Source organism: Cyprinus carpio, chromosome A8 (genome assembly GCF_018340385.1).
Source record: "Cyprinus carpio isolate SPL01 chromosome A8, ASM1834038v1, whole genome shotgun sequence".
Taxonomy (NCBI): Eukaryota; Metazoa; Chordata; class Actinopteri; order Cypriniformes; family Cyprinidae; genus Cyprinus; species Cyprinus carpio.
The window spans coordinates 23,782,312-23,807,823 of record NC_056579.1 but is presented as its reverse complement, the minus strand read 5'-3'; the positions used below and the strand labels follow the sequence as shown (position 1 = coordinate 23,807,823).

General features: G+C 37.1%; 3 protein-coding genes across 3 annotated transcripts in view; 1 reads left to right on the top strand and 2 right to left on the bottom strand.

Moving 5' to 3' along the window:
• The window catches only part of LOC109094791 (peptidyl-prolyl cis-trans isomerase H-like), a 40,815-nt gene extending 39,961 nt beyond the window's left edge, over nucleotides 1-854 (bottom strand). The window contains exon 1 of the mRNA XM_042762902.1: nucleotides 633-854. Coding sequence (XP_042618836.1) covers nucleotides 633-698 — 66 coding nt within the window. The 5' untranslated portion in view covers nucleotides 699-854. The remainder of the gene's footprint in view (nucleotides 1-632) is intronic.
• Nucleotides 855-2,127: 1,273 nt separating this feature from the next.
• LOC109045896 (NADH dehydrogenase [ubiquinone] 1 alpha subcomplex subunit 7-like) lies at nucleotides 2,128-3,689 on the bottom strand. Its single transcript, XM_019063712.2, has 4 exons — nucleotides 3,515-3,689; nucleotides 3,244-3,293; nucleotides 2,825-2,962; nucleotides 2,128-2,262 (listed from the first exon to the last, which is right to left on the bottom strand). Exons 1-4 carry the CDS (start codon nucleotides 3,563-3,565, stop codon nucleotides 2,187-2,189), a joined length of 315 nt encoding a protein of 104 aa, XP_018919257.1. The 5' UTR covers nucleotides 3,566-3,689; the 3' UTR covers nucleotides 2,128-2,186.
• Nucleotides 3,690-4,121: 432 nt separating this feature from the next.
• LOC109046216 (KN motif and ankyrin repeat domain-containing protein 3-like) lies at nucleotides 4,122-21,957 on the top strand. The gene is made up of 10 exons (XM_042762898.1): nucleotides 4,122-4,383; nucleotides 15,431-15,512; nucleotides 15,588-17,216; nucleotides 17,969-18,077; nucleotides 18,424-18,648; nucleotides 18,906-18,996; nucleotides 19,128-19,347; nucleotides 19,825-19,967; nucleotides 20,442-20,642; nucleotides 21,350-21,957. Exons 2-10 carry the CDS (start codon nucleotides 15,476-15,478, stop codon nucleotides 21,467-21,469), a joined length of 2,775 nt encoding a protein of 924 aa, XP_042618832.1. The 5' UTR covers nucleotides 4,122-4,383; nucleotides 15,431-15,475; the 3' UTR covers nucleotides 21,470-21,957.
• Nucleotides 21,958-25,512: the final 3,555 nt, after the last annotated feature.

The following is a 25,512-nucleotide window of genomic DNA, read 5'->3' as shown; positions in this document are numbered from 1 at the left end:
TTATTACATTTGGACTTAATTTCTACATAACAATAATGTGCTAATATTTTAGATATTTACATGGATATTGTAATGTGTTCTAGAGATCAGTTTTTGTGACAAGCAGCTGAGATACATTTACATTACATTTAGCAGATGCTTTTATCCAAAGAGACTTACAAATGAGGACAATGGAAGCAATCAAAATCAACAAAAGAGCAATGATATACAAGTGCTAGAACAAGTCTCAGGTAGCTTAACATAGCACACGTAGCAAGGGCTTTTTAAATAATATAATAAAAATAAAAGATAGAATAGAAAAAGAATAAAACAAGCAAGTGTTAGAGATACTGAGGTTTCCATTAACATCCAGATAACCTAAAAAATGTAGTGGGTCATGACACAATAATAAGCCGAGGTTAGTAAAATAGTTCACACTTCTCTTCAGGCATTTCAAACACCGCCACCTTGACAGCTGACATGGACAATGTACACCGCAAAGGTGGCACAGAGGCGCTTCTGAAGGGCCATTTAGGTGTCTTTACACAGACGGTTTAATTTATTTATGGAGGAAAATAAAATAAAATCGCTCTGCGTGATTAGCGTCAGCTAGCTGATCTGCTAATGAAAACAGCAGGGCGATTTAAACTTACTTGTCCTCCAACGGTGACGTCGAAAAACACGATCGGGTTATTAGGGTTTGACGGCTGAACGTTCATGGTTGTTTTCAGGCTTATATCACTCCAGACAGCAGAAATATGAACTATTAATGTTCCCCAGCTCTCACACCATGAGTTTTTCGGGAACGATTCAAAAATGTTCACCCGTGACGTCACTACGGTAACCTGGAGGAGGACTTCTACGGATGCAACCGAGGGACATGTGACACCTAATCTCTTATTTACTTGCTGCCCATGTGCCTGAGTAGTGTTCGTCCATTCTTCACTTTTTACAAATACACATGGTTTCAGAGCAGCTTCACAGAAAATCATGTTAATGTTTATGTTATATTAATATCTTCATGCCTTATAGTAGAGCTGAGCGAGACATCGTAACAAAACAGAGAGAGAGACCCGTGAATTATATTTAATTTTAATAAAAGGTCAAATACCAGATATGAGTATGGTACACTGTTACTGTCATCTGGGCAAATATTGAAACAGCTGGTTTTAACCACAATTCGCTCTTCCACATGTTTTTACCAACTTTAAATCACTGATTTAAGTCTTCAGAAAGGTAACTGGGTTATGAACTGCCTATTATGAATTACTCAGTGTCTTCAAAAAAAATGGAAAGATACAACTGTTTGTTATTTAGTCATATTGTATTTGTAAATAATTATGCATTTCAGTTATCTTTGATTACACAGGCTTCTTTTCTCCAGATCTAGATCGAAACTCAAAACCGAAATCCCTCTCATCATATTTTTGCCATTTCTGTGGCTTTAGCATATGAAACCAACTATAACACAATGATATACAGCGAGGCACTTGGTAGGGGCAAGTCACAATTATATCTGGGGTAATTTGTATTGTGTTTTATATAATTAAATTTATAGTTTATTGTCAGCTGGCCAAATCAGAATTACCTTTTCAACTTGTTTTTCATACAAAACACTGTTTCATGATTTCAGTTTACATATTGGTGAAGAGCCAAATGTTAGATTATATTTTAAATACAGATGTTCTTTGGGAGAAGAATTTATGAATATCATGAATTTTCCCTTTAGATTTACATATTGGATATATATATATATATATATATAAAGGAAATTCTTATCAAATCAGTGTTAATGGGTTAAGATTTTTTAAATCTTTGCTTAAAACTCATTATTTTTCAATTGCTTTTAATGTCCCTTGATGTTTATTTTTTAAATTTGACTTCTGTTGTTATTCTGATTTTCTTTTGATATCCTGTTGATAATCTTTCTCTGATTTTATATGTGATATTTTTAAATTGTTTTGCTTGTATTGATTTTATCTGATGCTGTAAAGCACATTGATCAGCTGCCGCTGTTTTAATGGTGCTATGTATGTCAATTAAACTTGAACTTGTAAACTTGGGTTGTCACAAGGTTGTCTTACCCAATACACAAGATAAACCAATAAACACTTAAACTTCCTTGTTATAGTAATCCAGGGCATGGGATATGTTTCTTGTATATACACATCCTTTATTGAGAATATCACATATATTAGACTGTAAATCTAGTCGACGCTCAGTGGAAGTTCCTTCAGTGGGGACCCTGGAGTAACAGGACGTTTGGGTTTTCCAGAAGCCTCACTGTGAACAGAAGAAAAAAATGCAGAAATTTAGGACATGGTTATCATGAAAAGGCATAATTAGGCAGCACTTAAACCCCATTCACCAATAAATTACCATTGAAATGTAGCATTAAATTATTCAAATCTTTGTTAATATTGTATCATGTTTAAACCCAGGTTTATATGTGCACGCATTATTAATTCTACAGTGTTAAAATTAGATGTTCATATGCATGCATGCATTATTTTGCCAACTGTCTAAAGCACCATACAGCATTATTTGTCTGTTCCAGAACATTCAGTTTTCAACACAGATTTGTAACATTGGAATTATTATATGTATTGGGCAATTAATAACAAGTAAGCAAGACATTCATAAAATAAACCAAGAAACATAACAAATAATATTTTTAATACTATTTTAATAGCAGATGCTATTTTACCAAAGCTAAATATACAAAGGGCAGATAACACTGTATTTGCTCAAAGTAGGCATGCTAAAAAGTGTCTGCTAAAAACATAAACTAAATGCACGATACACAACATTTTAACATAATCTGTATTAAGCAAAGCCGGCCCACCTTCCAGCTGTTAGGGCCTTGTGTGAAGACATGACCACACTGGGAGGAACGGACTCTCTGCGCCCATCTCTCTGACAGTAGTAGTTATTTGCAAATTTATGGCTCGGCCCAACAGGAAGTTTAGGTGGTGGCTGAGTCCTACCGTCAACGACATTGATAAAATAAATATTAACCATTGCATTAATTGTCATTATAACAGTGTTTTGAAAATAAGGCTGGTATATTAAATATAAATACTGAAGTATATTTTAACTATATTTTACACTTTAACTCTCCTCAAGACAATAAATTACTTTGTTTTACTGTAGAACCATTAACACAGTGAATAATAATAATAAAAATAATAATTGTGTTTAATAAAAAATATTTTTTAATGTTTTTTTTTTTTTTTTTTTTTTATTTTTTTTAATTAAACGTACCTCTTTGAGATTTCAGTGTACCGAAGTTGTAGTTTGGACTGGAGATCGTGCTGTTAGGGAACGAGAGAAACATGAATTTATGTAACGTTATAGTCAACAAAATATCATCTAGACATGAAATCAGCTGCTGATTACTAACGCTAAGACAAACAAGCAAACTTATGCACACACACGGAGACTTAAATGTTATTTCCTAACTGTGTCATATTACATCGACACGCTCGGTTCTAACAGTGCACGACTGATTAAACGATCGTCCTCGTTATCTCACCCCTGACAAAACGTTCCTCAGTCTCTGGATGATTTTCGTAGCCGACGCCATCCTCGCGTCAAGGTGAACGCGCTGTTCGCGGTGACTGTCGCTGGATCAGCGCTGGCTGAACGCTCCCTCACTGTAGTGCAGAGAGTGGCGAGCGAAGCTGATCCTGGGTCAGTTACAGCAGCAACGCAACGACCAGCGGACCGGAAGTCGTTTTCTTACTCTCTGCTTCAGTGAGTGGTCACATCCGAACGGGATCCAGAACTTCGCGCCACCTGTCGTACAAATTTACTGCTTCATGAATAAGCATACACACATTTACATTTTTAACCACTTTAAACCGTTTAGAAAGAGACAAATAATGACCCATTTTTACCCTATAGCTATACGAACTGTTTGATCTAATATGAATATGGCAGATTAAACCTGTATGAATGTGATATGGCTGGACATGCCAGTCAAAAGTTTCACTGCATGCCATTTTCTACGTACCTAATCATTATAATACCTAATTATCCTGCTATGTATGACTGGGCTCCATCTATCTGATGGGTATGTGAGAATTTGCATGAATCAGAACTGGGTTTCTTGGGGACTTCCAGTCTGGGACATATATGTGAGCCTGACTAGATCTAATGTAGAGCTTGAAGTCTACGACGTAGTTTCATGGGTGGGAATAAATCAGATCCACCCATTCAAAACAATGCTGCAGAAGAGACACAGAACAAGGCATTATTTCAGCAGGATCCGTTTATAATACACTAACAGAATGAACGGTAACTACTGCTGGACCGACGGCTGAATATAAATCAGCGCATACACGGATTATTATAGACTACCGCAAAGAAGAAGAAAAAAAAGTAGCAAACGTCGCTATAAGGGTAAGACAGTTTCAAGACTTCCGAAAAAATAGTCGGACTATCAGAATAGAGAGCGCTGTTTTGACTCCGTTTGTTTCTACTTTGATGATCATTAAAACTTTCGCTTTAACAATGATAAAACTTCACTGTCACTGCTATAACTGTGTTCAGATATGCTGTGACACGGGATTTTATGTGTCTTTTTGTTCTGGCACGGTCAGATAACTATCATTTTCTCACCTCTGCAGAATAACAAAGCTTAATTTGATACTTGACTTTATATTCAACAAAGTCAAGATGTATATTTGTGTATAGGTACTCATTATGGAGTGTGCAGCCTGTATGTACCTAACATTGCTTCACTTATGAGACACAAATTAGTGTTTATTTGTTTATTTATGAAGCAAGGTCTTACGGGAGAGAGAACTATTATATATCTTATATAAACTAAAATGTATTCAGTTTTTGTACACAGCCTACCTGTTGTGTTCACTACATCAAGCTCAGTCATTTCACCCAATAAAGAAAGTTGTGTTTATGGGGAATGTAGATCAATAACTACAGTTCACCAAACTAACAGTGAAGGGTTAAATTTGTAACCCTTTTACATTTTGCCTAAGTATTTTTGTTTCATTAGAACATTTCACTTGATTTTATGTTTATGTTTATTGCAAAATAAAAATAATGTCACAGAGATCAGGTTTTTAAATTGCATTTAAACGTGCACTAAATTTTGGTAACAGGATTGCAAAAAAATATGTAAGTTAAAAATTATACAGTGTTGAAAAAGAACAAAAATAATAGATTTTAAAAAAACGACATTTGTTATTTTAACTCCTCTTTTGTACCAAATTACGTCTTTCAGTATGGCTCTACATGTATTTCTTAGAAGGCAATAAATACACAAGCGTAAATAAATAAATAAATAAATACATAAATTCAATATAAACAAAGGAACAAAAACACAAAATATGACATTTCATGACCTTTCCGTTAATCAAATCATCCTGATCTTTGCAGACAAAAGTACTATTGACAGTTCATTATACTGTTGTTGCCCCAAAACAGTTCTAGATTGAAAATTGAACTTGCCTCCGAAACGCTAAAAGAATCACATGCTTCAGGTCTCATGATTCTATTTATGGGTCATTCCTCTGTCTGCGTCGCCCCTCCACCATTCGCCCTCCATCTACAAGTGCAATACATCTGTGTAAAGAATGAAGAATACCAAAATGTATATACAATTACCTCTGATTGACCAAGTTCAGTCTGAAATGGTAGATTACTGATGCAATGCTGAGGATTTAGCAGATGCCCATGTTGCCTCTGTCCATGAAGATATAAATAGTAAAAACTGAATGTAATTCAACCTTCTGTTATGGTTCCATTCCAGCCCATACTATAGCTGGCTTTTGCAGCTTTGCACTGTAACACCATTAAATGTGATCTTTAATCTAATATAGTTAAATAGTGGGACATGGTTTGACTCACTTCCATGACAAAAGTGCTTTGTTCATCCTTCACTAGTTGTTTACAGGCGAATAGAGCCTGCGGTGTTCATGGCAGCATGTTCTAGAGACTTCTCTTCCTCTAAATCACATTATTTGTCGGTATGTGGATAATACTGAACAGGCAGACAGAGCTCTGTCTGAAAATGTTAAGCCAATTAGCACGTCACAAACAAAGTCAGTGCCTTTATGTCTGTGTGTTTTAAATCAGTATAGAAAATATAAAAATGTTACGGAATTCATGCGGTTCAAATCTGGCTTCGATTTTGGTGAATCCAGATAGATCTGTTTTTATCTGTTCTTGTGACAGAAAATTTACGTTTGCATTTAGCAGACACTTTTATCCAAAACCATGGCCTTTTAGACAAAACCAAGACCTAACAGTATTTGTAATACTCAATGCCTAGATTAGGAAGCAAGCTTGAGAAGAAGACAAATACAGAGAAGACGGTGAAGGGTGATTAGTCTCCACAGGAAGTTATCTGAATGTTTAGCAGAACAGAAATGATAAACTTTTACAAATATAGGTCTTTTATGGAAAGTGTAGCCAGTGTGAACAATGTCTATTTTTTTGTATAGGAAACGTATGGCAGCCTTTCAAATGAGTTCGAATTAGTCACATACTAATATGTTGTGAACAATGGTGTGTGTGTGTTTTAAGGGACAGGGACATAAATACATACTGCATAAGTTACCAAAATGAAAGAAATGACTGACAAACTTTCTCCGTTGCATCACTTGTCATTTCAGATGATCTATGAAGAGCAAGAAACATATGTTGTGTTCTGTTATGGCAGGATCAAGTTGATAATCAAAACTCTAATGCGAACCTTCTGCTTGGCGAGGCCAGAGACCCCAGAATACACACACACACACACACACACACAAACACACACACACACAAAGCTGAGCAAGTGCTAGATAAACAACAGAACACTCTGTTCATTATTCACAGAGATAAGTTTGAACTCCTTTTATCACATATTGCTCTGTTATGTTTAATACAGACATATAGAAATCACATAGAAAGTAGCAAAGCAATTGATAGGTGTATGATTTGGCGTAATATGGATAATATATTGTAGACTAATACAGGCCAACCTCATTCAGCGTATTCATCTGTCATTTTCTTGACACTCTCTTCATTTCAGAATCGTACGTCTGACCTTTTATGAAAATAATAACACATTTCTCAACAAGCTGGATCATTTGAGATCTTATTAATGTTTGTAGCACACAGAGTGCCGGTGATTTACACACACTTTCATACTCATAACTTCATGTTTGAGTATGAGCAGTAATAACAGAGATACTTGCCCAAGAAAGCTCTACTAAATAATGAAACTGCCAGCATCTGCTACTGGCCTTTAGAGTCTGTTTCTGCTCTCCTAAAATGTGATCAGCTGTTTTTCACAGGAAGAGTCCATTTTCTGAAGCCGCTTTTAGAAACAAAGGGCGGATGTTGATGTTGTTCACGAAACTGTCACAGCAGATGGTCTCCATCATATTGCTCTCTATTTTTTTAACAGTGCACTATAAGTAGTGTTTTCCATTTACTCAAATTTTCAGACCAACAGAGCTAAATAATGTTTTTGACAAATCTGATTCAAATGACTTACACTCACAGGAGATTAAAAAAAAAAATGTCATATGAGTGGCTTCAGCAAAAGGTTGTTTTATACTACATGAAGAAGGATTCATTTGAGTGGCTTCAGCAAAAGGTTGTTTTATACTACATGAAGAAGGATTCATTGTTGCAGCCATGTTGAGAGAATAGGGAACAAGTATTCGACTATTAACTATGACATTATTTTTCCATTCACTCCACCCCCTCAATGAATTCCTATAGATTATTTATCGTTCTGCTGCTCGCTAAGTAATGTTAGTTAGCTATATTACGCAGGTAGTTGTTAAGCTTTTAGGTATGTATGGGGTACAAAAAGAAAGATTAGGGAATGTACAAAGTCCCTTTTCAGCCCCTTGAAAAAAGTTGGGAAACACTGTATTAAAATTGTGAATAAAAACTTTTTTGAATGCAATGATGTACTGGAAGTCTTTCAAATTTCAATATTTTATTCAGAACTACATACATAGATGACATATCTGCCATTGTTTTGGTATTCCTAGGATCCGTGCCTGAATTCCTCAAATCAACTGAGGCAGGTCATATGTGCAAAATGGTGGTATCATTTGCGAGAGAGGGACAAAAATAAGTGTGATTTTAAATTAAACGGCATGGCACTCGATTTTTACACATCTCAAAAAGTTGGGACAAGAAAGCAAATGTTTACCATTTTTTGTGTTTAATAGTTATCCCCTCTTCTGTAGGGTATGGGGTAGGATTAGGGTTGTACTATTTAAAAAGTTAGGATAAAAACATGTGAATAAAAACAGAATGCAAATGTGGAAGTTTCAAATTGGGGACATGAGGAGACAAAATGTTAAACTGCTCAAGTTTATGATTTTAGGGAATGTTGTCCATCAACATCTCAAAAAAGTTGGGACAAGGCCATGTTTACCACTGTGTGCATCTCTTCTTTAATACAGGCTTCTAGTTGCTCAAGCTGCTCAAGTTTAGGAATAGGAATGTTGTCCCATTCTTGTCTACTACAAGGCTTTCTAGTTCTTTATGATGCTTCGAATCTTCCTCTTTATGATGCACCAAATGTTTTCTATGGGTGAAAGATCTGGACTGCAGGCTGGCCATTTCAGTACCCGGATCCTTTTTCTACGCAGCCATGATGTTGTAATTGATGCAGTATATGGTCTGGCATTGTCATGTTGGAAAATGCAAGGTCTTCCCTGAAAGAGACGACGTCTGGATGGGAGCATATGTTGTTTTAGAACTTGGATATACCTTTCAGCATTGATGGTGCCTTTCCAGATGTGTAAGCTGCCCATGCCACATGCACTCATGCAACCCCATACCATCAGAGATGCAGGCTTCTGAACTGAGCGCTGATAACAACTTGGGTTGTCCTTGTCCTCTTTAGTCCGGATGACATGGCGTCCCAGTTTTCCAAAAAGAACTTAAAATTTTGATTCGTCTGACCACAGAACAGTTTTCCACTTTGCCACAGTCCATTTTAAATGAGCCTTGTCCCAGAGAAAACGCCTGCGCTTCTGGTTCATGTTTAGATATGGCTTCTTTTTTGACCTATAGAGTTTTAGCCGGCAATGGCGAATGGCACGGTGGATTTTGTTCATCGACAATGTTTTCTGGAAGTATTCCTGAGCCCATGTTGTGATTTCCATAACAGTAGCATTCCTGTATGTGATGCAGTGCCGTCTAAGGGCCCGAAGATCACAGGCATCCAGTATGGTTTTCCGGCCTTGACCCTTACGCACAGAGATTGTTCCAGATTCTCTGAATCTTTGGATGATATTATGCACTGTAGATGATGATAACTTCAAACTCTTTGCAATTTTTCTCTGAGAAACTCTGATATTGCTCCACTATTCTGCTGCTCCACTATTTTTCGCCGCAGCATTGGGGGAATTGGTGATCCTCTGCCCATCTTGACTTCTGAGAGACACTGCCGCTCTGATAGGCTCTTTTTTATACCCAATCATGTTGCCAATTGACCTAATAAGTTGCAAATTGGTCCTCCAGCTGTTCCTTATATGTACATTTAACTTTTCCGGCCTCTTATTGCTACCTGTCCCAACTTTTTTGGAATGTGTAGCTCTCATGAAATCCAAAATGTCTCACTTTCAACATTTGATATGTTATCTATATGCTATTGTGAATAAAATATAAGTTTATGAGATCTGTAAATTATTCCATTCCTTTTTTACTCACAATTTGTACAGTGTCCCAATCAGGTTTGTATAAGGTCATGTAGAATAAGGTATTAATATGTGCTTAATAAGTATTAACAAGTGGCTTATATTCTAGTAATATGCATGCTAATAAGCTACTAGTTAATACTGAGAATTGGACCATGAAATAAAGAGTTACTGAAGTCATTGACAGTTTCAGTAACCATTTTGTACCAATAAAACCAATTTGAAGTCTTGGTTCTTAGCTTGTTTTGTCTGTGTAGCCTACAAGAATATGACATGCCATATACATTTTTTTTCCTATTATATTAATCAACATCAATAATTATTTTTACAATATTAATTATTCCAAGAATAATATTTTTGTAATAAAATGCAGTCCTACCCTGTATTTTGTATTATTTTACAAATTTATATATGCCTACTTTATATATAATGTGATAAATAACATTAATCTCATTACTGAAATAAGAAGACTGTGTCACTTTTGAGTCTGTCGGCAGTCTGTAAATAAACACACCATGTCAGATGCAGTTTCTGTGCCACCTTTAATGTAAAGATGCTTTTTGTTGATGTTGATAGCATTTTATTGGTTACAGCCTGAGCCTACAGTATTCTGATTTACTGAATTAATTGAATAAATACAAGTATTTGACATAAAAAAGCACGGATGTATTTAATAATTAGAATTAATTAGGTAATTTAAAATGTACCTTTCCTGTAAACAGTGCACCTGGAAAACAACCCCAGAGAGCAAATATTGTCACTAGTCAGGTCAGAAATGATTTTTTTTTTCATTCGTTCTTCTAAACTGTTCAGTGTAGCTATGACTATCATATAAAAACCTCTTGTGAACATTTTCAATTAGTAAAACTACTGTGCATGGACCCCTAGAAGCTGACCTGAAATGGCAATATTCAACCATCTCCTGAGTTTTGTGTGCAATTTGTTTCAGAAGTTCAGTTAACAGACTGAGGCTGAGACTGCTAAATTAGTAACCCTTTTAATATTATTTGTCTTTTTCATAGATGCGAGCTGATGTGAGAATACTGTAGAAGAATGCCTCACAGAAAGTCCCACAGAAGTGGGATAATGTTCATTTAGTCAGAATTCATTTGTGGCAAGATTCATCCATCTTCAAAGCCAATTCATGCTGAGTGACATTTATTAGACTTACTCATATGCAAGATAAATTCAACTGATGTTTGTTTCTTTAAAATGTGATCATATTTCCTGCAGCATCTAGAACTTTAAACACTGGCTTTTGTATCCTGAAAAATGAGCTGATGTCACTTGGGATGTGGTTTTTAGAGCCTGTGCATGTGCTTCATTTCCTTGTTTATTTTTCCTTGCCTGGTTCTTGAGGAAATGGCTTTTGCTGCATTGATCAACTGTTTAGCACTCACTGTCCTGAAAGACAATAATGGCTGCTGTTCCAGGAGACTCAGGGGCCTTATCAGATCCACTTCCCTTCAGGAAAGAGCAGCTGTGTTGCTACACTGGCAGTGACACTAGTTAAAACAATGCAACGCACTGTAGCTTAAAAGAACAGTTTGCCCAAAAATGAAAAATCTGTCATCATTATTTGCACTCAAACACTGTCAAGATAAAAAAATAAATAAATAAATAAATAAATAAAAAAACACGATGAAAGCACAATAAAAGTAACTCCAAAGATAACTTATTTTCTTCTGTTGAACAGAAAAGGAGATATTTAGTTTAATGCTCACACTGCTCTTTTCCACAAAACAAAGTAAATAGAGATAAACACTGTCAAAGCTTCAAAATGACACAAACATTTTGAAAATTCATTTGGAAAGTCTTTTTAAAGAGTTAGTTCACCCAAAAATGAAAATGGAAAATTCTGACATCAATTACGCACCCTCATTTCATTTTCAAGACTTCCGTTCAAGTTTCTGTCCCTCCTTTGAAACTCCATACAACCAGAAAAAAAAAATCTAATATTATGGCCTGTTATGGCCTTTTTGGATTGAAAGTTTTGGTTGCACAGAGGGACAGAAACCTCCCCATTTCATTAAAAATAGCGTAAAGATGATCAAAAGTCTTAATGGTTTAAAACCATGTGAGGGTAAGTAAATGGGCATAAAAGTTTCATTTGTGGGTGAACCAACCCTGTAATCCTCATGATAGCTTAGTGTGAGTAAAAGAACAAATTTCATCATTCACTGAAAATCTTCCCCTTCACAGTTGATCGCAAATGCATGTGAATGCACACATTCAGTCCTACAGTTTTACAACTACTGTATGTAATTCAGTGCTTAATCGCGATGAATTGTTGAAATCAAGTGTAGCATTAGTTCTGGCAGGTCACGACAGTCAAGTTTGCGTCAGCTGAAGTCTATTAAAGCTTCATAGAAGGTCTGTTCAGCTTGATCACATTGCTCCGGAGCTAATTACACTCCTCCATCCCCAGCTTCTCCTTTCGTACATAGTCTGGACTTGGCCTTCTGAAATTCCTCAGACTCCTTTATCTTGAATAATGTTGTTACATTAAGAGCGTTAATGATATTTGCTATGTTTGGTTCTGTTCTGTTTTGCCTATAGGGGTTTATCGCTTCTCTCCCAGCTCTTATCCATTGTAGGTGATTTTGTTTTGTTTTGTGTTTTTGGGTTTATATTCACAAACCTGGTGCATTTCAGTTGGTCACCAAGACTTTTTTTGGTTGTTTATCGGTTCTTTTCCATTTTTTATCCATTGTAGCGCATCTTCAGATACCGGATTTGAATATGTGCAAGTGCAATAAGATTTGAGAGCTGTGGGAAAGGGAAAGACTGTCATCATATAATGGCTTGTAATTCAAACTATTATTTATCTTATTGCTTCAGAAGATATGAAACATAGTGCACAGGTTGTATAGACTTACTGTATGTGTCTGGTAATCTCTATTAACTATATGTTTTCATTTTATGGAAAGGAGAAAGCTGGGCATTCTGATAAAATATCACATTTTATGTTCTATGGAAGGAAGTCACACGGTTTCTTAACAACATATTTGTCTGTAAATGATGACACATTATGTTCATTTGGCAAACTATTCCTTTAAGTCACGTGATTGCAAACAAGCAAACAAACAATTCCTGACAGTGCTTTGAGGCGGGCGTCAGAAAGCTATGCAATGTTTTTCTTTCTTTCTTTTTTTTTTTTTTTTTTTTTTTTTATGGGACTGCCTGTTTTAAGTTGGAAGTGTCCTTGCCCAGACTGCAGAGTTCACATAAAACATAATGTGAATAGAAACCGGCTTCCTCTGCAGGAAAATGGGAGGGAGTGCAGTGAGGTCACTTTCAAAACATGACTCGCATTCAGACAACGCCACAGTGGATGATTTGTTGGAGTTATTTGCCTGCTCTGAGAAGTCACCGTTCCTATGTTCAAAGTGGTCAATGTTATTCACAAAGCTCTTACTTTTATGGACCAGAACTGAATGGGTTTGGACACTGATTTCTTCTGATTTAACTTGACAAGCTTTGAAATAGATGATATACAATAACAGTCAAACATTTAGACTCACTTTATTGAATTCATGTTGTTCGTCTTCTTAAAAATGTAAAGGTTTCCAACTTAAATTATTGTAGTTGACATATAAACATTGCCTATATGCATAGTTATTCAGAAAACATTATAAAAATAAAGGCTGTTTTGAAGCAGATAGTGAGGGGAAAGCAGTGAACAAGTGTCCAGAAAGTGTTTAGAATGCATCCCAAGATGCACCTCATGAAGTTGGTTCAGTGTCCAAAGTGTCCAGAGCTGGTGGCGACTTTGGACAAGCTTAAATATACAATAGTTTTGATTTGTTTGGCTTTTTGTCAATACTCCCCATACTTCCATTTGTGTTATTTTGTAGTTTGATGATGTTACTATTGAAAATGTGGAAAACTATAATGATAAAGAATGGGTAGGTGTGTCCAAACTTTTTTATCTTGTAGTGTAAATGCTTTTGTTTTTGTGAGCCGGACATGTTTGTAGCATGCTGGTTAAGAGGCGCAGGAGGTAGACAGGAATGTGTTTTCCCCTCTTGCCTTGTAATTGGGCTTTTACCAGCAGGCAAACACAGTGATGCGTCTCAACTCACAGCTGAAAGGACGGGGAAGTCCTGCGAGCCTCAAATCAAGACAGCACACTTTGAGTTGACAAGCTAGACTGTAGGGACTGGAAACCTGGTCAGCTGCATGCATAACATGCTGCATTGCGCCAGACACAGTCAGTCTCTCCCATGCAAAACATCTTGAAGCATTTGGGTTCACTCTCCACATGGTACCATTATTCTGCTCAGTCAGCGGAAAAAAAAACAGCTTTGGCCTGTTAAATGCAATCAAACGGTATGCAGTATGCATTTAATTAGACACCGTCTTTGCCCACACTACTTAAAACAGTGTAGTGCTTCTATTGTTTTCCTTGGCCCAACAGCCTTCTCATTATATCCTGCATTCAAGCTGTTCGCCACCTGTGTGGAGTCTCTGTGCTGGAGTGACATGTCCGAGCCTAGTCACATTAGCACCGTGTGAAATAGGAAGTGTCTGGTGGAATGTGCCTGGGGCTCTGTGAAAACAGTTATGTGCAACATCCTTCCTCTCCTCTGTGAGGGCATGTGTGTGTATTAACTATGTTTTCATGACCTGCTCTGTCCACTGGTATTGAAATTTAGCATCATAAAGGATGTGCAGTATATGTATGTAGTATTAATAAAATGGAATGTGTGCGTTTTATATTGAAATCTACCACTGAATGTACTGTAACATCTCCATTAGGACTACACGATTATGCCAAAAATCATAATTGTTGATTATTCCCTTGAAATTGCAATGACGATTATTAATTAAGATTATCACAATTTTAACTGAATGATGTTTTGAATAGCTTTATACCAGCAACTGCATGCCATAGGCAAATAAACAAGCTGAAAACACTCTTCCTGAAAAACTTTTTGCTTCTCATTAAGCCTCATATGTAAAATATACATATACATCTTTAGTGCACAGTGAAAACCTGGAAATAAACAAAGTTTTATTATTTGAATGATCACTGATAAAAAAAGAAAAGAAAACTGAGAACCTGAAAAAGTGAACTCCTTTGTGTAAAAGGTCATTCACAAAATATCTTCACTTCCACAAGTTATATCAATGCATAGTTGTTGTTGTTGTTGTTTTTTTTTGTGGTACAGTCAGTCCTGAAAGCACTGCAGAGGCAGAAGGATGCTGTGTTTTCACGTCTATGAACATTAAAATACCATACATGGAATTATACTACATTTTTAAGAGATCATGGCATGCAACTTACTTCTTATGAGAGGTACAACTATATTAATTAATTTGTCAGCCAGAATAGTCATAGTTGTTTTCAAATCACCTATTAAGTTCGCTGGATAGCTAACCTCACTTCTCAGGTGATTATAAAAACATTAGGAGTATGTGTGCAGTCTAAAACATTTCTATGATGTGAGACCAGAACATGTTTCAACTAGGAACTGTGTCATTTTGGTTGCTATCATTGCGGTGATCTAATAAACATACAATGCAACATGCATCAACACCATTACCTATCAGCCCATGTCAATCATGACAGTCGAGGACCTACCATTGCCTCTTAACAACAGAACAACCTTTAAAACCTTCAGTGACCACATGTGGATTTGTTGTAGAATCAAATGGTCCAGAGATGCTTATAGGTTCAGTTTTTTGCAGGGCACCAGCTGCTCCCAAACAATGTTTTCATTTGTCTGATGTTTCTATGGCACTGAGATGTTGTATTTTGCCTGCAGGTGTACTGATTTGTCTTTTGGAGGGGCAGCACAAGGCTCCATAAAATGACCCAGTCTGTGCATATTACCTCCAAACTGCCAAGTAAGTAGTTGTTTTTCTGCTCTCGGTAGATAGCACTTTTTCAAGATGAACACTTATGCTATATGTGCATTGCAGATCTGAGTGCCCCTTTTCATTGCTCTACTGAGGAAGAAACAGATCAAGGTGGCTCCTATTCAGTACAGACGCCCTATGGATTCCAGCTAGACCTTGATTTTCTCAAGTATGTTGAAGAAATAGAGAGTGGACACAACATTCGGAGGGCTAATGTAAACCCTCGGAGGGGATCCCGGGGTGACCGTGGGTATCAGCGGAATTTAAGTGTTGGGGGTCGGACCAGTGGCTGGACCTCCACTGAGTCCCTTTCCTCAACAACCAGTGAGAATGGCCAGACTAACCCACCTTTTCTCCAAAGCCCCATCACATCACCTAGTAAACCACTTTCCCCATTACCAGTCATCAGTCCCAGTCTGCCTACTTGCTCCAAAGTGCCACCCCCACCTCCACCACGTAACCCTAGGGTTGAGAGAACACTTCTTGAAACTAGCCTTCGTCTGCAACAGGAGCAAAACCAGTTTTCCAATGGGTTAGGCCATAATTTGTCTGACCTTTCCAAAGTGAGTTCCAAAGCCAGCGGATCTAATAAGGACTTCTCTCTAGCTTCTTCCCAGCTTGCTTCAGATGCCCACTTTCTACAGATATCACCTGTTGTTCAGAACCCCCTTTCTGGGGTCTGGACCAGAGCAAGTCCTCAAACGTCTGGAAGGAGCACTCCAGCCTCCAACTCAGGAACACTGCCTCCTGGGCAGCTTCAGACAGTGCGAGAACAGATGGCCACTGCCCTTAGGCAGCTAAGGGAGATGGAAGAGAGAGTGAAAGGACTACCAGTTCTAGAAAGAGAAGTTTCCATGCTACGTGCAGAAAAAGAAAGGTTGGCTCATGAGCTTCAAAAGAAAACAGAAGAACTTGATTCAACGCTCAAACTACAAGTCTCCACTGAGGCAGTAGTAGGAGCCTCCCAACCAGGATCCCCACCATTGCCATCACTTTGGAATAAAAAGCCAGAATGCAAAAGTGATGAACGAGACAAAAAGGAAATAAAGAAACTAGCCACTGCTCCTATAGAAAAAAGATCCATAGCAGTAGGTAGTGACAGTCCCCTTGAGACTGTGGTCGTCAACAATTGCCAAGCGGTCAAGGATGCTGCTGTCGAAGCTACTATTGATGTTTGTCACGCAGCTATTGAGACTGAGACTAGTGTCATGCATGATGAGGCAATTCAGACTGGAGTGGCTACAGAAGATGTGGCAGTCTGGGTAATAGAATCATTTCTAGGGCTACAAAGTGAGACAGAACGAGAAATTGATAACTTGCAACACACTATCAAATTTCAACAGGAGTCAGTCCAGGTTCTTGAGACACGATTAACTCAAGTCAACCAAGATCTTGAAGCTTTAAGGGCTCGGGAAATTGAGAGGGCATCCAAGATTATGCTGGACAAAGAGACAGCAGCAACACCAGAGACAGCCAATGCCCAAATAGAAACATGTCCTGAAGTTTGTTCAGTTGGAGTGTTGTTTCCAGATGTGACTGATCCGGAGTACGTTTCAAAAAATGACCAAAGCATTCAAACAGATCCTGTGGAAACTTCAAAGGAAAAAACGGTGGAGCTAGTAAGCATTGGTATCCAGTGGGAATGTCTAACTGACACACAAGGCACTGAAGAACAGACAACTTCTGCAGAGGGTGAGCACTGTTATTTTTATAAAGCAAGTTCCTGGCCATACAATGCACAATTGCTCAAAGGAAAAAAAAACATCTTATCAATCATTAATTAAAATGTTAATTAACTTGTTCTGCCTTGGTAGTGCTACTGTTAACTGCCTCTCTAACATTCTGACAGTACTTAACGCAGTAATGAATGCAGTTCTGTTATGATAATTTGTGGAGAATTTATTTGGTTTGGTCTTGGTGGAATAGATCTACGCTTCTGATGCTGCGGCAAGACTTGCTACTGCCAATACATCCACAGATGTTGCCGTGAGCATGTAGAAAATACTGCTGCTGCACATATAATACATATATATAAAAATAACCCCCATATATAACATACATGAAATTACTTCAAAGCAGACCTATACAGGTGGAGCTGGGGAAGGAGGAGGGTTTCTTAGTATTTGAATGTTGAGCAGTAAGCTCATTGGCTGCTGGATGCGAAAAGAACCAATCAGCTGTGCCATGTGAACAATGTTGTGAATATAACAGATTGATTTAGAACTTTCATTCGAGTTTCATGACAGAAATGTGCATTTATGCAGTAATTTAAAGCTGGTTAGCATTAATGTAATGCACACTACGACAAGAATCAGTCAATTCAGAATAGATAAGCCTAAGTCCAGTTTCATGTTGACATTAAATCACTCTGTATAAGAGAACCACATATTTTTAAGGTTATCCATTGGAAAATCCCTTTAAGTGTGATTTCTTTGCAAAAAAAGCTGCAGGGCCTCTGAAATCTATCATGAAGAGGAAGGATGGGAGTGGTGCTGGTGCAGCTTCCAGCGGTGGCAAAAAGAGCCTGAAGTTTGTTGGAATTCTAAATGAAGGGTAAGTTACTAGAGCAGATTTTTAAATAAGGAAATACGAAATACCATTACTGTAGTAACAGACTGTGTCTCATGGCTTATTGCTTTTATAAAATGGTAACAACAGTAATGTGATTAAAGTCCATTTGATTTACGAAATAAAATTTTTTATTGTTTATTACAACAGTAAATAATTATTCTGCCAAGTAACAACTGTATATAATATCACTGGCTTCCAACATTTCTCTTTCAATCTTATTTTAGAACCGCAACTATCCATTTTGTTATTATTCATTATATAGGCTAAATATTTCAGCTTGAGGTCAGACTGCAAACTATACCAAATTTCTCCTCCTAAATTCTTTCAGTTATGAGTCGACCTCTAGTGAAGAGGATGAGGAAGAGGATGAAGATAGTTCCTCGGATGGAAGTGAGGCTGGTGCATGTTCAGACAGCAGCGTGGAAGAAGGTGCAGCTCTAGAGGATACATCTGATGAAGAGATGAATATAAATGTGGATGAAACCGACAGTGATGAAAACATGCCAGCTGGGTCAGAAGATTTAAAGGACCAGGAAGAGGAAGTGAAGGAAAAGTAAGTGCATGCAGATTTTGATGATGACTAAAATTTCCCATATCAGAACATAAATTTGAGGTCATTTGTGTGCTAGTGTTTATCTCAAAATGTGATTTTAGCAAATATACACATTTAAATATTTGAGGTCTTTCTCTTGCAGACCAAAAATGACTCATCTTGTACAGTACAAGAGATATTTTTTTTTTTTTTTAGAAAATGGTGATTCATGGCTATGTTGTTATTAAAACAAACAATAAATGGAGATCATCTTTCAGGTTTGAACTAAGTGCCAAAATGCGTGAGGCTTGTCTAATTTTGAAGAACCACCTTAATGATGGAGCCAAATCAGTGAAGAGTAAAGAAGTGGTGGGAGCAAATCACACAATTTACATTTTATTCACATTGTAGTTACTATTCCAAATTAATTATTTCAAATTACATTCCAGCCAAACTTGACAATAAACCATTATGCTGTTCTGTTAACATGTCTAACACAGTTGTCCAGCACTCACAGTGTTCAGCTGGAGTGGTTCAGAGTGTCCAGTGCAAAGATGGCCCAGCCGTCACGTGTGTCAAATTACCTGATGGCTTTCTCAGAGGTCTCCCCCATCCTGCTGGAGCACATAGTCAACATGACGGATGGAAACGGCAACACTGCTTTACACTACAGCGTCTCCCATTCCAACTTCACTGTGGTGGACCTACTGCTTGACACAGGTTCATAGAATTGAGCTTTTTAGGACACATCAGAATAACATTGTAGCAAGCAATGCAATTGGAGTATCCATGGGAAAATGCACCCAGCTTTGGTAAACAACGTAATGTTTTGTTGTTGCATTTAGAATGCAGCTTACTATAGAGTGTATTCAGTGTAGTGCATACTGCCTTTATTTTAAAATATGTGAATGTGAAACAAAACAATCATTTCCAACAGTAGTATACAACATGGTTGTCACATGACCTAACTATCTTGAACGTTTACATGAGTGATGTCCAGCTCTGACCTTTTATCTATCAAGTCTGTGTACACACGTCTTAACTATTGGACGTTACAACACACAGCAATTCACCTGTAACTCTCAAAATGGAAGGTCAAGCTGTAAACAAGTGTACAGTTATGCACGATATGCTAATGAGCTGTTCTGAGTTGTCCAACAGTTACAAAACCTCAGTTGTGGATGTGTTCGTGTGCAGGCATGTGCAATGTTGATCAGCAGAATAAAGCCGGATATACAGCTGTGATGCTGGCAGCGCTTTCAGCAGTGAAGGAGGAGGACGACATGGCAGTGGTTCAGAAACTCTTCCGCCTGGGCAACGTCAATGCCAAGGCCAGCCAAGTAAGTCACCCTGTTAATAAGATATTCATCTGCGATTGTATCCTCTGCTAATTTGAAAATGACATTTCAACTTACACTCATAAAGGTTATTTATGGGCATCTCTTGTTCCTGAAAAACCTTTAACATCCATGGAATCCTTCCATATCACAAAAGGTTCTTCATAGTGGAAAAAAGGGCTCTTATTAAAATGTTTTTCACAAGAAAAAGTGGTTCTTTTTCAAGAACTGTTCACTGAAATGTTGATTTTAAAGATATTTAAGCAAGGCTAAAATATATGCAGATGCTGCTTGTTTTGATATTTTGTAACTAATGCAATGAAACCACATTGAACTAATTAATTCTGTGAGGCAGAAATTCATTTGTGAATAAAAACCGATGATTGCATTATAAGAGTGTGAATTAGTGGAAGGGTTGACTGACGGACAGCACGATCCTCCAGCTGAGCGTGTGTGTTTTGTTCTCTCTGTGGTAAGGCGGGACAGACGGCTCTGATGCTGGCTGTGAGTCACGGGCGTCAGGAGATGGTGCGAGCGCTGCTCGACTGCGGTGCTGATGTGAACATCCAGGATGACGAGGGCTCTACTGCTCTGATGTGTGCAAGTGAACACGGTCGGCCTGAGATTGTGTCCTTACTGCTGGAGCAGCCGGGGTGTGACATATCAGTCGTGGACAATGTGAGTACATCACAACCACAACCACCTTCATACAACCATGATGAATGTGTACATGTACTGTTTCTGCCTAAAATAAAGCCACGGTTAAAGGGTTACTCCACCCCAAAATGAAAATTTTGTCATTATTCACTTACCCCCATGTCGTTTCAAACCTGCAAAGGCTTCATTCGTCTTTGGAACACAATTTAAGATATTTTGGATGAAAACCGGGAGGCTTGTGACTGTCTTCGTGTACAAAAAGTATTCTTGTCACTTCGTAACGTTACGGTTGAACCACTGATGGCAGATGGACTATTCTGACGATGCTTTTCATACCTTTTATGGACCTTGACAGTGTAATTTACTTGGCAGTCTATGGTACAGTCACAAGCCTCCCGGTTTTCATCCAAAATATCTTAAATTGTGTTCTGAAGACGAACAAAGCTTTTACGGGTTTGGAACGACATGGGGGTAAGTGATTAATGACAAAATTTTCATTTTGGGATGGAGTATCCCTTTAAAGTGGCAGTCACAGTAATATTCAAAGGCAGGTGAACATACTCTGCCAAGTGAATTTTAGTATCATTGAGAATCTATTATAGTTTTTATAAATTTTATAGTTTTAGTGTGAGTATATAAATGTTGCTGGATTTGGCATCCAGTGTTAAAGCATCCAGTCCAACAATGCATTATGGGTAAATCCATGCTCTCTGACTTCTTTCCTCTAGGATGGCAGTAATGCTCTCTCCATTGCTCTGGAGGCATCCCATAATGATATTGCCATTCTACTGTACGCTCACATGAACTACTCGAAAACGCCAGCGGATGTAAGAGTCCTCTCACACTGACCACTCATGCAGCCCGTTTCTAACTCATTAAAGCAGAAACACGTGGATTTTGGCAATTTAATTACACTTTACAAGACTTGTTAAAACGATGTGAGTGAAATAGGATATTTAGTCAGAAAAATGTGGGGCGAGACTTAGCTGTTTGGAATTGATTTGGTCATGAAAAGCGGGTGTTACATACCAGAATGGAGCCAGATGTGAATGGAGTTTGTGGAAACGATCGCTGTTTGGCTACTGTTTAACATTATCCAGTAGCCTGCTGTGCTTCACAAAAAGACTGAAAAATTTGTATTAGTACATCCATTAAAAATATAATCTGTCACTCTGGGGAAAAATTAGAATATTAGCATTATATTATAAAGTGTTAACATAACTTTTGTGTTTGTTCTTTGTGACATATGGACATATGGACACATTAAGAACAACATTGATATAAAAACAAGACTAGCTAACTTTACTGGAAGATTAACAATGTCTTTGTTACAAGTTTATATTTTTTTTTTTTTTTTTTATATATATATATATTTATATTGTATTCACTGATTATTCATTTTTATGCACATATTTAATGCACAATACTGTGTAAAATACTATGTAAACATATTCATGTAGGTAAGACCAATGGTTTTATTCACTTTTCCTCTTATACCGGTTTATCTACTATAGTAAACTTCTTGTACTACCATGATGTCAGAGTTTTAAATAAGGAGATATTTGGGATAACTGCAGCTTAGCTATAATGTTATTGTGATTATTACATGGTTCACAAGCTGAACATTTGTTTTTGTCAGCGTTCAGAATGAGAATGAAATACTGCAGCAGATTAAAGTGAATAAGTCACATTCGCTTGAGAAGCTCAACACCTCAATAATTATTAAACACACACACATGTGGCTTCATAACACAGGCATCCTGTGACGGCCGTTTTTACGCGCTGTTTGTTCAGCAACAAACACCTACATGAACTCCACCCTTGTTTTCTAGCACAGTGATTTATTTTTATCCTCTGATCTAACTGGATAAAACTCAGCCATTACATATACAGTCTGTCATGTCTGGATCAGATGTGGCCCTTTAGCTGAGAGTTTTGTTTTTCTTCTTGTGATCTGTTCTTTGAACTGAAAAGACATTGCCTGACTTTGGAAAAGAGTTGACCGATCACAGAAAGGTTACAGAATTGAACTTAAGAACTGAAACTGAATGAAATCAGTCAGGAATGGTCTGAACATATCTGGATAAATCAAATCAAGTGACATAAAAAAATAAAATAAAATAAAATAGCACTTTTCAGTAGTTAAGCTTGAAATCCTGACACTTTGTGGATGTGAAATATTAAACAGGTTCATAGTTATTATGTGATGAACTTCACCTGTGGTTACATTGATAGGACACTGTTGTATAGGATTTATTTTCCATAATTATTTGCTCACCATCAGTTTGCTTAGTTCATTTACTACAATACACTGATAACTGAACTCGGCACTTTACACAAATTAAGAAACCAGGTGTTGAGTTGAATACCTGTAAAAGTCTTAAACTAAACTAATGTTTACTGAAGATTTCAAATACAGACAATCTTTATTTTGTCCAAAGATGCTAAGGAGTGTTTGAGCTGTCCTTTAATTGCTCATCTAAACATATTTTGACTATTCAGTTGTATTCTTTTCATTATTATTATTTTTTTTTTACCAGGCCCCAAGTATGATTTTGAATAATGTTTGGTCTGTCAGTATTTTTGGTTTATTGTCTGTTTAATTTATCTTTAATTTTATTTAATTTTTTTAAAATATACAATTAAAGGAAAAAGGTATAATGTCAGTTATTCACTAAGAAAATGCACCTACACTACAATAGTGGATTTTGGTTATATTAAAGGGATACGCCACCTCAAAATGAAAATTTTGTCATTAATCATTTACCCCCATGTCGTTCCAAACCCGTAAAAGCTTCGTTCATCTTTGGAACACAGTTTAAGATATTTTGGATGAAAACTGGGAGGCTTGTGACTGTCCCATAGACTGCCAAGTAAATTACACTGTCAAGGTGCAGGAAAGTATGAAAAGCATCGTCAGAATAGTCTATCTGCCATCAGTGGTTCAACCGTAAATTTTTGAAGCGACAAGAATACTTTTTGTAAGCTAAGAAAACAAAAATAACAACTTTATTTAACAATTCCTTTGTCAACAGTCTCCTCTGTCTCTCCATATCACTGTATGCTGTGTATGCTCTTCTGTGTCAGCCACACCACAAGGTTACTTTGTTTCTACGTGTATTTAGCTTTGATTTGAAAGTGAAAGTCGTGACATTTGCCAAGTATGGTAACCCATACTCTGAATTGGTGCTCTGCATTTAACCCATCCAAGTGCACACCCACAGCAGTGAGAAGTGAACACACCGTGAACACACACCCGGAGCAGTGGGCAGCTATATCCAGCGCCCGGGGAGCAACTGGGGGTTCAGTGCCTTGCTCAAGGGCACTTCAGCCATGGGTATTGAGGGTGGAAGAGAGCACTGTTCATTCACTCCCCACCCACCTACAACTCCTGCCAGCACCGAGAATCGAACCTGCGACCTTCTGGTTACAAGTCCAAATCTCTAACCACAGCTTCCCCTAAAAAAGAAAACTTGATTAATGACAAAATTTTCATTTTGGGATGGAGCATCCTTTTAATACATCAGTTTGACCTATACATCAAAGGCTGGATCACACTGAAACACAAGAAATCTAATAAATCTGAAAACAGTCTATTAATTCTATTGAATGTAAACTTGGTGTACTTCAGATCTTAAAATCACTTTTTTACAAAATAAAATGTACTTATAGATAATTATATTACTGAAATAAAAGGCCACGCAAGTGTGCTTGAGAGTACATTTTAATGACTGGCATACTGAAGTATAGTTTTAAAAAGTGCAATTTGTAAAGATGTCAAATTAAAAGTTAACCTTGAAATACAGTTTAAGTAATTGTTTTCATTTTTTTTACTAAAAAATTTTTTTTACTAAAGCACACGTTAAGTACAAGATTATAATTTTAACCGTTGTGCTGCTCAGTATTACATTTAAAGTTATTTTAAATGTACTAAATTGCAACCTCTTCATTATGAATGTGTAATTATGATTAGATGGTATAGAAGTTTTACTAGAAATTGCATTAAAGTATATTTTAGTTTACCATAAATGCAGTACACTTTAACCAAAATATATGTAATAATGAAATTACATATAAAGACGGGCTTAAGTCATACTTAAGTGATTCAAAAAAGCACTTATAAGTTTACTAAATGTAAATAACATACAATTAAGTGTCCAAAACCATTACATTTAGTTGTACTGAGTACTAATGAGTACTTCTTTTTGCTAAAGTTTGCTGAAGTCATATTAAAACATGAAAAAGCTGAAGTAACACTTCCTTTAGGCAAACAGAAAGAATGTGAGTGCATAACATTTGCTGTCAATAGATTAACTCACCTTCATTTTCTATAATCACAACGAGTCAAAATGAATGCATTTGGTCTCACTAAAGTTGTAAAAAGTTAGCAATACAGTAGTAATAACTGGTTCTGATGCCTTATACACTAGAAGAATAGTTGGTCAGAACTAAAGAATTCGTGTCATGATAGATACTGTGTCCTCTTGGCATAGCTGAAGTCTTGATGATGCACCTAAACATGGACTTGGATCTGGTCTTAACTCATGGTCATCTGTTTCTACTGTACTGAAGATAATCATTACCTCAACCACTAATCTATGATCACCATTAGAGAATTCAGAAGATTTGCATGGCTCTGAATGACTGTTTAGCCACTGTACAGCCTGTCTTTAAAATGTGGTGCAATAAATACAGCCTGGTCTGGACTCAAACTCATAGTAGAATGTTTGGACTCAAACTCATAGTACAATGTTGATATAAAAGTTATGTTTATGTTCTTTCAGAACATGCAACACAGAAGGAGTTGTGTTGCATGCTCTGAAAGAAAGGGCCTGATCTCCTAATGTTGTATAAAGCAAATCTGCAGGACCGGGCAGTTTTAGCAATGTGG

Coding starts and splice junctions, on each gene's coding strand:
- LOC109046216 (XM_042762898.1), top strand. CDS start 15,476: ATGACCCAGTCTGTGCATATTACCTCCAAACTGCCAA. Junction 17,217..17,968: donor ACAGACAACTTCTGCAGAGG/GTGAGCACTGTT, acceptor TTGCAAAAAAAG/CTGCAGGGCCTCTGAAATCT. Junction 18,649..18,905: donor GAAGAGGAAGTGAAGGAAAA/GTAAGTGCATGC, acceptor ATCATCTTTCAG/GTTTGAACTAAGTGCCAAAA.
- LOC109045896 (XM_019063712.2), bottom strand. CDS start 3,565: ATGGCGTCGGCTACGAAAATCATCCAGAGACTGAGGAACGTTTTGTCA. Junction 3,294..3,514: donor TGAGGAACGTTTTGTCAGGG/GTGAGATAACGA, acceptor GTTCCCTAACAG/CACGATCTCCAGTCCAAACT. Junction 2,263..2,824: donor AAGGCCCTAACAGCTGGAAG/GTGGGCCGGCTT, acceptor TTCTGTTCACAG/TGAGGCTTCTGGAAAACCCA.